This window comes from Ruditapes philippinarum, unplaced genomic scaffold, assembly GCF_026571515.1.
Source record: "Ruditapes philippinarum isolate M1 unplaced genomic scaffold, ASM2657151v2 ctg1327_1_1_1_1, whole genome shotgun sequence".
NCBI classification, from domain to species: Eukaryota; Metazoa; Mollusca; class Bivalvia; order Venerida; family Veneridae; genus Ruditapes; species Ruditapes philippinarum.
In genome coordinates, this window is record NW_026851703.1 from 33743 (window position 1) to 47145 (window position 13403).

Consider the following 13403-nt stretch of genomic DNA (forward strand, 5'->3'; position numbering starts at 1 on the left):
AGCCAAAACATAAAACAAAAAGTACTAACAAACAACATTTTTTTAATAATTTTTTGAACTTATAATCCTACCTGGAATCAAGAAGTCTGAATCCCAGCGACAAAGTGGTTTTGCAAATGTAGTATTTTCCAGTAATGTTGTTTGAAATTCACAATTGTCATGGCTAAAGCATACCTTTAATCCAACATCTACGCCATATTGTCTGCTTTTCTCATAATTTTCTATTTTGTATCTGTGTTTGTAACAATCAAGTAATTGGAGGCAATAGAAAAAAGACAATGCAAGTGGTAAAACTAAATTTTTAATTAAATTATTTTAAAACTGATTATTTAATTACTTTTTGAAATTATTATCTAACTGACATTTCTTAATAATATAATCACGCCGTTTTCACTTTTGCAAAAAAACGAAGGCTATATACCAATTTATAAAAATTTTAGAACAAAAAAATACGTTATACAACTTACGTAATTTGAACAACACCCAATAAAGTAATCACTTCTGTAGATCCTAGTTTGATAAAGTGTAGATATATATTATAAGTAAACGAACACTTGTAATTTAAATATTTTCCAATATGTATTTCTAAATTTTAATACAACTGAAATTAAGTTTTGTTTCATAACAAACTAAACATTAATCGTGTAAAACACGTCAAACTATTCATTATTAAGATTTTATTAAACAAGCTCAACATTTCATTAATTATTAATTTGATAATAGAAAAAACTAGATTGAAGTGGAACTTAAACATACCCCAGTTATAATCGGTAAGAGAAACGTTTAATTTGAGGTCCTCTATACCGACAACAAGTCTGTTAGAACAAGCGTCAATCGACAGGATAACACTAAATCCTCTTTTGAGTAACCCAACATCAAGGCAACATTCAACGGCTGTACAATAATCCGGTACATAGCATCGCAACTCGTCAGGCAATGCAGGCAACATCATAGCCAACGGGCAATCTGAAAATTCAAATATAATTATTATACGAATAGCTGTATTCAAATGTATGCATTGATGTAATCATTATACATACTTAAGAAAATACAACTCTAGACATGAAATAATACATGGTTTGGCAAAACATTCAAACAGCATGGCCCTCTGCGTGAATTTTACAACTTACAAATCATTTATTTGTAGGACACATTTGGATTATGTAGACTAGAGCTATCTGTAAGACAGGAAACTCGACTATTCAATCCAATTTATAGTTATCGGCCTTGGACAGTGACCTCCTATTATGATCTCAAATAAATGTGTAAAGATTTAACTTATTCCCTTCAGTACCTTTGCAGATAACTTGCACGCAAATGTGTGACGGCAACGCTGATCTGTTGAAAATGAAAATTGCCGACTCGGTTTGATTGTGTATGTACATGAGGGATTATGTAATAGTTCAACATCCGTCACGCTCCATAGCCACATTCCCATCTATAGCTTTGGAGATACTATCTTTAACCAAAATATGACGTTCATGCCAACGCCGACGCCTGGTTAAATACAATAACTTTCCATTTTCTTCGAATAAACGAGCTAATAACGTGAATAAAGTGCACATATTTTTTGTGTGTGTAACATATGAATTTTATACACAAACTAAATATTTTTCTACATATTTCAAACATTTTTAATTTAATCCGTTAGCCTATATAGAAATACCTGTATTCCAGCCATTCACACTGTATTTGTACGGAGTTTCTTGATGGCTACATTCGCTATCTTTGAAATAATGTGACAAGCCGAGTGTGTCTATTAACTGCGCAAGGAACGTGTCTCTTAAAGCTTGTTCTGTTATGCCATGTTCTTGAAGCCAATTGTCAATGTCGAAACCTTAAAATATGTTTTCTTACACTAAACCTTTTAAGGTCAACAACAGACATACTTGTATCTGCATAGTAAAATGTCTTCGATAGATCAAGATAGAAACAACGCTTAACTTATACGAAAATGTATTCAAATATCATTACAATAACGATTAAAAGTTAACAATAGTCATGAAACTATATGATTAAATGGAATAACATAAATAAAAAGTACAGCAAATAATTTTGTAACTGTTCATTATTTATAAATATAAGAAACAACTAGCAATTAAATTCGCATAATACCTGGAACTTTAAAAGGCATGTCCCAATTACAAAGTGGTTTTGGAAACTGTATTTTATCCATCAATGTTATAACAGGACTGCATGGACTGTTTGAGTCTAAACATATGCTAATTTCCGCAGAAAGTTTGAATACAGACAAAGTATTGTCATCAAAAATGGTATAGCTGAAATAAATATGGATAATATTCCATTTACTAAGAGCCTCCTCGTAATGAAAAAATAATGTTCGAACAAAATGAAAGTTTTATTGGAGTGCAAATTTAAAACATGAAATTTAATATATATAATGTTACAGATATAATGATTGGCATGAACTTTTTAAATGGAAATGATCAATTTATGTTAATTTCTTGTTATCATCATGCTAAATACGCATACAGAAAAATTTATGCTATCATTTAAAATGTTTTAATCATTAGCGAATTGCATACTTTGCTATAACGCACTGATCACATGACATTCAAATTGTAATGAAGACACAAGGAAACAAATGTTTACTTACGATAGCTTTACAATGCCAAATAAATCGACTGTTTTCTTATGACCTATTTAAAGAACAAAAAATGCATTATATATATTACCAAATAATATATCTTATCTTTCATATGATTCAAATGCAAGAATAAATCTTTTTAATATATACATTTTGAATAAAAATCAAGTATTCCTATGTAACCGAATTTGTTTGTATATTATTTCTAAATGACTTACTTTAAAGATTCAAATGAACTTTAAGGTAAGAAAACTATAATTTAAAAAAGCTGTTTCACTGACAACACTTTATACTTTCGTCCATGACATCATTAGGCAAACATCAGATATTTTGCAAATATTAGATTAATTTTATAGCCATTCTATGAGTCAGTTATTTTCTAAACAATATTTCAAGGACTTCGTCGATTTAAAAAAACAACTTGCATTATCTTATACAAGTAAATTAACGAATAACAATATGTCTTATAAATAATCATATAAACCATAATACTCAGTATTATGATGTTTGGGATGTCCAAGAAGTTTATATTAAATGCTTTTAATAGTCAATGGGTTATAAAACATTCGATGTATTTATTCAAATACTATCTTTGATTAAAAAAAAAACAAGATAAAATCTATGCTAATGTTTCGAAGAAACATTCAACGAGTTCAAAAACATAAGATTTTTTTTTTGTAAAAATTAGATCGGTCTTGAAAAATATTTAATATAATCCAAGCTAATGTTTTGGACTTTCAAAGAGTTAAACAAACGTAACATTTCTTGTAATAAATGGAGACAGCATACCAAATTCATAGTTGACTAGTGATTGATTGTACATCAACTTCTCTATTCCTGCTGATAGTACGAAATTGCAGGTATCTAGGTCAAAGTAAAACGAAAACGACCGTTGTAGCAATGGAACATTTACACAGCATGTAAATCCAGAACATCGTTCCCCTATGGTACACTTTATATCTGACGAAAGTGACGGCAAAGACCCATTAAGCGGGCAATCTGAAACAAAACAACAAAAAGCAAGTCAGTAACTGCTTTTAAAAATTTAACACAAATTCAATACATGCAAAAAAGTAATCACAATAAAAATGAATTAAAATCATATTTATCTAAATTCGAAATCACTTGTACTTTTTGTCCATTTAAATGAGCATACTTGTCTTTTCACTTGTTTGATTTTACCTTAAATTGACTTAAAAATTACCTTTTGTCCAACCGGGGTCTACCCCGACATCGCATTCGTCTTGAAGTAAGTAAGGTGTCAATCCAAGTTGTTCAAATAATATTGATCTAAGAATATCTGTAAGTGTGTCTGTTTGTTTGTTTCCGTTATCATCGATCCATTTCTGAAGACTAAAGTCTTAAACAGAAAACATAAAAGTTAAGTGTCATCAATGTAAATATTTCTGCTATATAATTATAGTTACATTATGCCATTCTGAGTGTAAATGGTCAGTTAACTGGTAAAATAAAAGCAACTTGACATTTTGTCATAGTTGTGTTCAATTTTAAATTTTTCTATAAAAATATCCACATGGCCAACGTAAATTTCTATAAATATATTTTAGAATGTATCTGTAACGCTCAATTCTTAAAAAAATGGAGTGGGACATTCATGCATTTTTCATCATCAATTTGTGGTCCATCACTATTATAATAACTAATCTTTTGAAATATATATCTCATTCAACTCGACAGCTAAAATGTGAGCTTAATGTCACTTAAATCTATACTTTATATGATATATATGATATTAAATCACTGAATTTCAAAAAGAAAGATATTTGACTTATTAGTCTAATTATATTTAGTTATTACATCAGTCAATAACAATATATAATATGTACCAGGAATATTGAATGATCCGTTGAAGTTACACAGAGGTTTAGGAAGTAATAGGTTATCAACAATAGATTCATCAACGCTGCATGTTTCACCGTCAAAAACAAGCTAGGACGCGAACGGATACAACAAACTGTTTACTTGATTCAAGATCAGCAATGCGATACCTATAAACAATAGAATACAAACATGTGTTCTTTGCAAATTAAAAAAAAATATTATTATTTAGTCACTCATGAAAATAACATGTAAATAAGTAAAATACGCGCTCATATTTTTAAATATATTTGCATACAATTAAATTGTTTGCAACCAACAGGGAAACAAGGGAAATAATGTACGCACCTGAAAAAACTAAACAACTGCATTATTAATGTCCTATTCACTACTTTTGTTTATGGAAAATATTGGTAATCAATGTTTTTTCTGCATTTCAATTTGCAAATAAATAATGTCACAATTTGTGTATGCTGTTCAATTTTCAGTTTACAAAACCCTTACTTCAATCTAAAAACATCTTTAATGTCAAACTGCTGCCATGTCCCCCATTCGTATTCGAAAAGTCGTATGTCCAGTTTGAGTTTTTCGATAGTAATTGTAAGTTGGTATGTGCACGCATCGAGGTCAACTGTAACACTTATCGATCTACCAATCAATGGAATATTTATACAGCACGTGATTCCGGTACAATGTGTAGGTATGATACATGTCATTATATCAGGAGTCTTCAAGTCAATATCTAATGCGTCACATTCTGAAAAGATATGATTTCATCTAACAGTTTACATAAGCTCATTAAATGATACATATCCGTGTGTCAATTGATTCTATTCATTAAGCATACAAGTATATTTTTTCATTTTGTTCAACAAATCATTGATGAAATTGTTTCGGTCTTTCATGAACAGTTTTACGAAAGACTTCAATCCACGAATATCAAATATAACACAAATATGTAAAATAAGAATGCATTTGTTACTCGATATACCATTTATTATATATTGTTCATTGCTAACTGTCTGTTCACATTGCCTGTCAAGAATATACATAGAGACACCAAGTGTCTCAAGCAGTTTGTCAGCTACGATGTCAGTCAAGGTATTCTCCAAATCACCAAGCTGTACTCCGAGGTTGTCTAAATACTGATCCAATTTGAAATCTGAAAGAAAGAAAAATATCTTCAGTCATTAGAGCAAACATAAAATATCTCTACTTTCAGGATATAAATATTCTGGACAAAGAAATCTGTCGAAAGCATTGAAATATGTTTCATAAGGGAATATCATACACTTATTTATTTCAACTTTATGAGGATATGGAGAAGAAATTTGCAAGTTAATGAAATAAATAACATCTCTCATTGCGTATAGGATTGAATTAAGATTTACTGAATATTCACAATTAAAAAATTGGAATACATAATATATATAATCAATAAATATATGAACGCTGATATAAAGTTCGGTATATCATTTTAGACCTGTAACATCTTACACAATGATGACTGTCCCTTGAGATCAATGAAAACAAATAGAACAAATAGATGAACAGAACGTAGTCAATTTGGTTGGGTCAATTCATGAACGATACTAATGCACTTAAAACATTAAGATATCAATAAAGATAATTAATATTTCTTGTGCCCAAATAGGAGGTACAATTTTTATAAAATAAGCCACTAATTGCGATGAAATTGGCGTTCGATGCATATACAACGTTACTTAATCATTTGCGTTGTCAAGATGTATTGCTCAATCTATACCTGATAAAGATTCACTCCATTCACATCCTATTTTTGGGATTCTTGCATCTTTTAAAAGTGAAAAGGTTTCTTCACAAGTCGATTTTTGGATACATAAGGACATGTCCAGATTAAGCACATATTGGTTTTCTGTAGCCAAGTTCAATATAGAGTAACTGCAAAATACGGCATGAATATTTGTAATTATTGTAACAGGATTAAACAAACCCTTGAAATACAAGAAATAAACACAAACAAAAAACTATCTTTAAAAAGAAAAGTATGTAACCTACACATTTAAAGTACATTAAACGGAATGTAATTGCAACCATAACAATTTGGAAAAAAAAATCAAAGAAAGTAAGTACTTGATAGATTTTTTTTCAACATTCTCCAGCACACACCAATCATTATTAATAAAAAATGATAGTCACCTCAAACAAGATATGTTTGTAAAACATGTATGCCCCCCATGGGCAGCCAATTAGTCATGTGATCAGGTTATTATGCATGACTTCTGACCCAGTGAACAAAAAATTAATAAGGGTTATCTACTGGTCATGACTAGTCACAAGGTGATAATTATTGTGACCCTATAGGTTGTGTGCAGCAATTTAAGTTATTACAATGTTACTAAATAAAATATGCATAAATTTTATGAATCATGTAGGCCTCATTAATGACAGCCAAGTTGTTACATTACATAAGACCTTCAAATGTGTATACCAAAAGCATTTTTAGTTTAATATAAAAAATATCAACCAAGGCAACTTGACTTGTTGAGTTATTGGTCAGAAACCATCTTAAAGTACAATGTCAATTTGACACTGACCCCTTGACCCCAAAATCAATAGGGATCATCTACTGGTCATGACCAATCACCATACCAAGTTCGAAGTTCCAAGGCCTAAGCCTTCTTAAGTTATTGATCGGAAACCGTTTTAATCAACAAGGTCAATGTGACCTTCACCTTTTACCCCAAAATCAATAGGGGTCATCTACTGGTCATGACCAATCACCATACCAAGTTTGAAGTTCCAAGGCTTAAGCCTTCTTTAGTTATTGATCAGAAACCGTTTTTACCTACAAGGTCAATGTGACCTTGACCTTTGACCCCTTGACCCCAAAATCAATAGGGGTCATCTACTGGTCATGATAAATCACCATACCAAGTTTGAAGTTCCTAGGTTTAAGGGTTCTTTAGTTATTGATCGAAAACCGTTTTTACTTACAAGGTCAATGTGACCTTGACCTTTGACCCCTTGACCCCAAAATCAACAGGAATCATCTACTGGTCATGACCAATCACTATACCAAGTTTGAAGTTCCTAGGTCTAAGGGTTCTTTAGTTATTGATCGGAAACTGTTTTTACCTACAAGGTCAATGTGACCTTGACCTTTGACCCCTTGACCCCAAAATCAATAGGGTTCATTAACTGGTCATGACCAAGCACCATACCAAGTTTGAAGTTCCCAGGCCTAAGGGTTCTTTACTTATCACTCGGAAACCATATGGTCTACGGACCGACGGACCAACGGACCGACGGACCGACAAATGCAAAGCAATATTCCCCCTATTCTTTGAAGTGGGGGTATAAATATTAAGTAAGCAATTATCGGAGTTTAAGCATATTCTCGAAATAATCATTTTGTAATAAAATTTCTTATACTATAATTCCAAATTTAGAGTAGAATTACATATTTTACACAAATATTTGTGTTTATATGTTTCAAACTTAATATTTTAGTAACATTTTACCTTATCCGCAATGCACCCATCAACGAGAACTGTTCTGTTTTTCCCCACTCGTACTCAAGAAGAGAAACGTTCAATCCGAACTTTTCAATACCAATTGAAAACATGTAATTGCAGGCGTCAATATGTAAATACAGTTTGAAAGAGCGCTTCACTATATCCATGTAAACACAACAATCGAATCCTGTGCAATAAGTTGGGATATGGCATGATATAACATCTGGCAGTCCAATTGTATCAAGACTTCTTGGACAGTCTGAATTACAAAACAAAATCGTTATGAATTTGACATTATTAATAATTAGTCACATAAGGTTAAAAGCTTAATCTCAATAAAAATTTATTGAAGCAAAGTACTTTATGATTTCAGTATAATCATATTCCGATCATTACATGCTTTATCAAAAATACAAACTGATTGATAAGGTAATTTACCTGTTGTCCAGCCATTCAAACCATTTGAAAACGGATGCAATTCTCTATTACATTCATTTTCGTCTAAATATTTGGAGACTCCAAGAGTATCAAACAATTTTTCTATCATGTATTCCTTTAACGATCCGCTTTCAAAGTCGTAACCCTCATTGTTTATCCAGTTTTCTAGTGAAAAATCTGTGCACATAAATGAAATACAATGGAATTATTCTACCTGAACTTTATGTATTTAGTATATTTTCTTCAAGATTAACATTTTTACTTGCAATTGCTTTGACATTATTTTCTGAATTCAGATAAATTAAATACTACAATCTCGAAGACACGTGCTTTTATAATGACATGTTCATTTCGAAAATAGCAGGACTGAGAGTTTTATCAAGTATATCTTTTGATTTAACAATTAGGGTATTGTGGATAGACAGTTATAGTGCTGATACATTTTAAAAGAATTGTTAACATCTGAAAAGTGTTTAATTTAAAAGAAATATTCAAACACGATTCACGCATCAGGTTTGGCATATGCATTCTTACAGCATTTTCGGGGCAGATTTTATGTGTAATAAAAGTATATATACGTCTTCTATCGTTGGTAATAAACGTTATTAACCATAAGAGACTGTATGATGTCTCACATTATTATTAAATTCATGTGCTATCTTCATGATGGAGCAATACAAATGTTTCTATTTATTAAGAGTGTGCGTCTCATAAAGAAATTTGATAAATAACAAAAACATGACATAAAACATTAAAATTAGAATTAAACATTTAATACATGTAACTACATGGAAAGTTAGTATGACCAATATTCAACACTTTTATACCATACTGTAAGCAATTGTGAAATGTTTGACAAATTACCCTGTGCAGTAATTCGAGCATTCCAGTCACAAAGAGGTTTTGGAATATAAGCGTCTGATAAAATGTCGATTTCATAGAGGCAATAGTCTTGTTCAAAACAAATCTTCAACTTCGCATTTATTATAAATTTCTTATGACTTTGTAGATCATCGATTCTATACCTGCAAATATATTTTTCTTTAAGTAAAGACATCTTAATTATAGCTAAAATGCCTTTCCTTTGTTTAATTTACGAATATTAATGTGATCACTTTATTTGTTAAAATGTTGATTTATTAAATTAACAAGTTCACTTTTATATTGAACTTTGTTACGCATATTGCTTTGAAGTCTATAGAACCAAAAACAGAATGTTAAGGAAATGTAAAGCAGCATTAATAATACAAACAAATGTAGCATACTGTAAACGAATAAAAGAGAATAGTTGTTTGCTCTGCATGTAAGATCAAATATATTTCACAGGAGGAACATATAAGGTAATATGTTCACAAGTCGCATAGCCGCGGGTAAACATATGACAGCTTGTTTTCACGAGTGAAATAAGTTTTGTTTGTTTATTTTGGGTTTTACGTCACATCGACACAGTATAGGTCATATCGCGACGTTCCAGCTTTACTGGTGTTTTTTTTTTCACGAAAAAAAAATGGCATGTGCAATTTGTAACCCTGTATTTAAGCAGTTTTTACCTACGACAGAGTGTATTTCTGATGATATTTCGACTGATTTATGGATAAAATTATTTTCATTTGCATTCAAATGTTATGTAACCTCTCGTGAAAATTATTATCTTTATAATTCAAAATATAACTTTTCTGTCAACAGAAAAGCAGGTAACAATTAAGAATAAGTCCTGAAAAGTAAATTTACGAAAAATAAACAAAAAAACATACTCTATTTGAAACACCCCTCCGAGTGTAAACTGATCTGTTTTACCTGAAATGTAAGGGATGGACATTAAAACGGGATTCTAAAATGTTTGTTATCATACGGGATATACGTATATATAACAATATGATGACTTTTTTGAGAATCATTATCATTTTACCTACATGTGTAAATCCCTTTGGCTGATCCCAATTATTCGATACAAAATATATAGTTAGATGACTAAGATCAATCAAATCGGAGCTGCACTATTTCCAATATAAGCGCTTATCGTCTCTTTCAGTGTCTTTTTTTTTGTTCTTTTTTTCCTTTTTTGTTGATAAATATTACTGGAAAATTAATATAAAATGTTTCAATATGAATTTAACTTTTTATTTCAGACATAAAAAAAGAAATAAACTGAAAGAACTTTATTATATCGTACCCCATTGATAGTCCAGTAAGATTACTTCCGTCTCCAAACGCTCAATTCCCATGGTAAGTTTGTATCTACAGGTATCGAGGAGAAATTTCACATGGATAGATGTTCTTAGTATATCAACAGATACACAACATTCAATACTTGTACATGTGTCAGTCATGTAGCACACCATTTCATCTGGCAGTGACGGTAGTATAAAGGAAGCGTTGCATTCTGTAAATTGGTAAATTATCAATATTTAGCTATAGCAATGGTGATCGGTTTATTTATTATTTCCATATTAAAATGAATAAAAAATATTTATTTGTGACTTTTATTACGAATTATCTCTGAAAATCATTTATGTCAATATATCTTGTTATGTCAAAGCGTCTACTAAAGCGTCTATGTTTTTGTAATATGCTTTGTCTGCTATGCACGGAAGGCAACTGCTTTACTTCTTTTATTATAAACATATCAATAGTTCGTTAACATGGCATTTTGAAGTTTTTAGGTATGTTTGGCAAAAATATTATCTTGTACAACTGTTTCGATGTATTTTTAATAGAACTGTTGAGCAATTTGTAAATATATATCTTAACTTATGAAATGCCCAATGTACCTGAATTCCATCCATTTGATGTATTCATAAACATAACATCAGATGAAGAGCATGGTGTTTCTTGCTGAAATTTGTCAATATTTAATTGGCTTAGAAGTAGAGCAACAACTGCTGTAGGAAGATTATCATCAATCGAACTGCCAACATTGTTTAACCATTCATTGAGTGAAAAGCCTGTCAAACATTAAAAAGAGTGAACATCATTTGGAAATGGATGCCAATAAATATATACACGTACATACTAATGTACTTATATCAATGAACATAGTGTATTTTAATAAAACTTTTCAAATTCATAGAATGTGCACTTTATTTAAAGCAATGTAGATACATTATTTGCTATATTAAGATAAACACAATGTCTAAAAACATAATAATTTAATAAATTGTGTTTAATTTAAAAACATTTTCCCTTGCATGCGTTTAAATATCTCTTTATTAAGTTCATTCACTTCAGCGGCACTATTTGTGTAAGATATAAAATATTAACCGTTTAGCGAATTCTTAAAGCGAGCCAATTATTAATAGATCTCTTCCGATTTTTATATTGAAAAAATTGCAAAAGATATGTAGTATACAATACTTTAACAATTATTCTTTTGCATTTCATAAACAATATGGAGTAAGGAAATGTATAGAAAGACATACTTCCAATATTAAATCCCGCATCTAAGTTACACACGGGAATTGGTATCATAGCTTTCGTGTAGATATCAATCGAAGGCTGACATGATGTCCTAGAATCCATGCATACTTCAACAGAGAGATCAAAAATGAAGTGTTTGTCTGTTTTGTCTAGCTTATACCTGCAAAGATATGCATTGTATTAACTTTTCATAAGTGTGAATACATTTTTAGTATTGTATCATTGTTTTATAACAATATACATATTTACAACGTACTGATTGAAAGAATCTAAACTGTTCTGTGCTCATTTCTGAAGTATTTTGTATACACTGTCTATATAAATAAACTAGTGGCATATGTTTATTTCTTAAAGGAATAGATGATAGACTGATGTATTCAATATAAAATTTCATTAAAACGGTACCATGAAGTTTTCTGTAAAATCACCGTAAACTGAATCGTTTAAGAACTATTTTTTACTTGAAAATAGTTATGGGCCCGTTTTAGCGTTCTTCACTCTCGCGAGACAGACGAGACCAAATTATGACGTATAACCTTACGTATAGGTGTACACGCTGTACAACAGAAATATATTTGTGAGAACTTTAATCTATACGTACTTATAATCATCATGCATATATTAAATATTTACAAGAATTCGATGACAATAGTATATAAGTAGTATAATTATGTAGATATCGATATTGAAATTATTGCATGTTCCGGACTTTGTCAAACTTAAAGTTTTCCCCCATAATGGATTGTTGTTACATGTACGTTAACTTAATAATTATCATTATCTTCAATTCATTTTTTTCTTTATATGTTATAATCAATCAAGGTTATGAAAACATCGCCTTGAACTGAATTGCTTTAATTAATTAACTGATTACGCCGCGACATTAATAAACATTTGTCCGATTTGCAGATTTACTATTTATAGTATTCTATTTCTGATATCAAGTTTTTATTCTAACCTTGCCTTTCCCTTTAAAACATGTTACATGAATGCAATATTTGAATGCAAATTATTTGTTGTAAATTGTAAAAATATTTTTTCATTGAAATATTTTAGACATTGTTATACAATTGTAAATCGAATTTAAATAGTGTAAGACTTACCCCATTGAAAGTCGATAAGATCAAATTTAAAATTTGACTTCTCTAAATTGCCTTGAATTGTGTAATTGCAAAAGTCAATCTGAAAAGACGCTTGTAAAGATCGTCGAAGGAAGTCAACATGTATACAGCAGTCAAGTGATGTGCATGAAGTACCAATGTGACAGACTGAATGATCTGGCAAGTCAGGAAGTTCCGCTTTCAAAAATTGACACTCTACAACATTACAGAACATATTTTCATTTGTGTTACAGTTGAAGTATTTTGTTCTTAAATCTTTTTTTCTTTGAACGCAAATAAACCTTTGAAATCAATAATTATAATAAAATTTCAATGCTGTACAATTTTGAAATTATCACAAAATTTCATTTCTGGACTAGCAGATTTTCGTTATCTTTGTACAACCCTACACATTTGTAAACCATTTATTAGTATCTTGTAATGTTTTGGGAGTACTCAGTGATTGAATCGACTGATATTCAGAGATTTTCTAATATATACAAT

At 30.3% G+C, this 13403-nt stretch overlaps 1 protein-coding gene across 1 annotated transcript in view; it reads right to left on the bottom strand.

The window, feature by feature from the left end:
- Positions 1–13403, bottom strand: part of LOC132737586 (uncharacterized) — a gene marked incomplete at its 3' end in the record, with an annotated part of 56439 nt that overhangs the window by 32494 nt on the left and 10542 nt on the right. Inside the window, exons 22-40 of the mRNA XM_060724902.1 lie at positions 12903–13115; positions 12298–12355; positions 11802–11959; positions 11154–11327; positions 10556–10765; positions 8383–8559; positions 7951–8203; positions 6213–6367; positions 5439–5609; positions 4952–5204; positions 4592–4617; positions 3813–3968; positions 3398–3607; positions 2618–2660; positions 2116–2279; positions 1667–1837; positions 757–966; positions 468–510; positions 72–232 (exon numbers count right to left, since the gene is read on the bottom strand). Coding sequence (XP_060580885.1) covers positions 72–232; positions 468–510; positions 757–966; positions 1667–1837; positions 2116–2279; positions 2618–2660; positions 3398–3607; positions 3813–3968; positions 4592–4617; positions 4952–5204; positions 5439–5609; positions 6213–6367; positions 7951–8203; positions 8383–8559; positions 10556–10765; positions 11154–11327; positions 11802–11959; positions 12298–12355; positions 12903–13115 — 3006 coding nt within the window. The remainder of the gene's footprint in view (positions 1–71; positions 233–467; positions 511–756; positions 967–1666; positions 1838–2115; positions 2280–2617; positions 2661–3397; positions 3608–3812; positions 3969–4591; positions 4618–4951; positions 5205–5438; positions 5610–6212; positions 6368–7950; positions 8204–8382; positions 8560–10555; positions 10766–11153; positions 11328–11801; positions 11960–12297; positions 12356–12902; positions 13116–13403) is intronic.